General features: G+C 44.8%; 1 protein-coding gene across 9 annotated transcripts in view; it reads left to right on the plus strand.

The window, feature by feature from the left end:
• eif4g1a (eukaryotic translation initiation factor 4 gamma, 1a) overlaps window positions 1-2500 on the plus strand; it is a 21902-nt gene that overhangs the window by 6208 nt on the left and 13194 nt on the right. For 7 of the 9 annotated variants that reach the window (XM_060867008.1, XM_060867013.1, XM_060867007.1 and 4 more), the window contains 3 exons: window positions 1-127; window positions 297-396; window positions 2123-2265. The exon at window positions 1-127 is cut by the window's left edge and continues 56 nt beyond it. In XM_060867008.1, coding sequence (XP_060722991.1) covers window positions 1-127; window positions 297-396; window positions 2123-2265 — 370 coding nt within the window. The remainder of the gene's footprint in view (window positions 128-296; window positions 397-2122; window positions 2266-2500) is intronic. The other 2 variants (XM_060867011.1, XM_060867014.1) reach the window with 1 other exon arrangement.

Genomic DNA, 2500 nt, shown 5'->3' on the forward strand with positions numbered 1-2500 from the left:
CCCGCCCCGCCCTGTCCCGCCCCCTCATGTCTACCCCTCGTCTTCACAGATGGTTATGATCCCACAGCAGCAGCTCCAGTTTCCGCCCAACTCCCAAGGCCACGCCTACTTCATCCAGTCAGGACAGGTATTACTGTGCCCACCTGGTCCTAGTGCTCCTGTGTTGCACGATGCTAAAGCTAGCTTCTTTTTTTTTTTTTTTTAAAGTGTTTTTTTGTGTGTGACTCGTTTATTTTTGTTGCTGCTCGACTCTGGCTGTAAACGGTTTGTGACTTTGCCGTGTTTTCGTGTTGCAGTACCGTGCGCCGTACGTTCACCAGACGCAGCAGTATTCGGTGGCCAGCGCCCCAACAGGCTTTTACCCAGGAACCAACCCAGACTACAGCTCCACGTATGGTAAGAAGCTCTACATCGCCCTCAACTCTCTACCCCTGTCCTTCACCCCCCTCATCTAAAACCGGACTAATCGGCGCCGCCCTGCGCTCTACTCGCCTCACTTATTCTTCTTTTTATTTTTTATACGTATACTTGTTTTTTTGTCTCGTTTGACTCTCGCAGGTTCTGTAGCTGCCAGTTGTGCTGTTGAAATATTTCTAATATCCTTGTCATTCACTTTCTACTCTTTCTTCTATTCTCTCACCTTTCCGCTCTGGGCGGAGTTCAGAGGCCGCTCTGGGAGCGAGGGAGAGGCGGGGGGGTGGGGGGAGAGGCGCGGTTCGAGAGAACAGCCGTCTCTCTCATCACGCCGTTCCTCTCACCTCCCACCGCTACTCCGGTGAGTGTGGAACGCAACGCAGGGCTGTCTGGGTTTTAAATCATTTATTGTTTTTTAAATTTATTTCTAACTCACAGCATGGACACCGAACCCTAAACTACTGAAAATATCGTTCCGGTCGCATTCACACGCCGTCCGACTCCTTAAGACACATGAGGCTGCACTTAATACAAATAATAAAAAAATAAAGTATTATCAATACAATCTGTGCATGTTTCTTTTTCCCCTCCTCTTTCCTTTAAGACTTTATTGCCCCCTGCTCTGTGTGTTGAATTGCAGTTGCATAAAAAACCCAGTTCTACCACCGAGACACCTTCCATCCCCAAAATGTGCAAAATTAAGTCAAATCCTCAACGTGTTGCGAAGCCTCATGTGTCGCTGTTTGGAGTCCTAGCTATTTATTATTATTATTATTATGATTATTATTATTATTTTGCATGTCTTTGTGTCCATGATATTCCTGTAGCCAGTTGAACCAGCTTCGTTGCCGATCCATCAGACAGGAACACGTTGTATGAAATAATTTAATCACCTTCTGGATTCTGATTGGTCAAAAGTGTCGACGAATCGACGTGCAGATGGAAATCAACAATGTATTTGTATCTTTAGCAACAGCACGTTCACGAGCACTTGTACGGCACATGAATACCCTGTTATAACAGTTTAGGGTAAAGTCTTGTGTATGATGTGGTGAAGGAGTCTCCAGTGTCAGAGGTGAAGCTGGAAGTGTTTTCCCACATCTTCAGGACAGAGCTGTAACAACTGGTTCATCGCTGCTATAATTGAAGTGACAACAGGAACTCAAATTGGATTGAAGTTCTTTTTTCTGTTGCGGTTCCTGTTGGCTGGTACAGCTGGCTACGGCTTATTTTACTCCCCACTTCTTTTGGCTGAGTTCAGTTTAATTATTCGACCTTGCCACGTGCATGTGGTTGAATCCATGATGCAGGTGGAACCCAACCAACTTTATTAAAAATCTTTCCCTACAAAATGTTGTTGAAATGTGAATGAACAACCCTGCATTGTGGACTTGTGTTAAACCTGAATAAATCTGTTTATGTAAAATAGAGATGAAGTGATGTGAGAGGAACCGAGACACATCGGGGTGGAAAATGGAACCGTGTGTAATGTCTGTTTCTCTCTCTCTCTCTCTCTCTGTTTGTCTCTCTCTGTCTCTCTCTCTCTCTCTCTGTCTGTTTTGCTCTCTATGTCGCACTCTGTCTCTTTCTCGCTCTGTCTCTCTCTCTCGCACTGTCTCTTGCGTGCTCTCTCTCTCTCGCACTCTGTCTCTTGCGTGCTCTCTCTCTCTCTTGCGCGCTCTCTCTCTCTCTCTCGTGGCCTTTCCAGCTGGAGCATTTTATCCTGCTCAAGCTCAGTACCAGCCTTCAGTGCCCACTGCGCCTGTTATGATGAACCCAACCCAGCAGCAACAGGCCCCGCCCCCTCAGCAGCAAGCCCCGCCCCAACAGCACAAAAGGGAACGTAAACAGGTAATGCTAAAACACTTTTTTTTTAACGATTTACTAACACATACAACATGCTAACGAAACACTAAAATATTTCGACCCAAGTTTCCTCAGACTTTAGACTCAAACACATTAAATATATCCAATATAAATCTAGAATTTTTGTGTTTATATTAATCTTTATATTATTCATTATATTAACCTTTTGTTCTATGTTTGTTCTGTGAAGCCGTTTTGAGACGATGTCAACTGTTAAAAA

Source organism: Tachysurus vachellii, chromosome 1 (assembly GCF_030014155.1).
Source record: "Tachysurus vachellii isolate PV-2020 chromosome 1, HZAU_Pvac_v1, whole genome shotgun sequence".
In the NCBI taxonomy this organism is placed as follows: domain Eukaryota; kingdom Metazoa; phylum Chordata; class Actinopteri; order Siluriformes; family Bagridae; genus Tachysurus; species Tachysurus vachellii.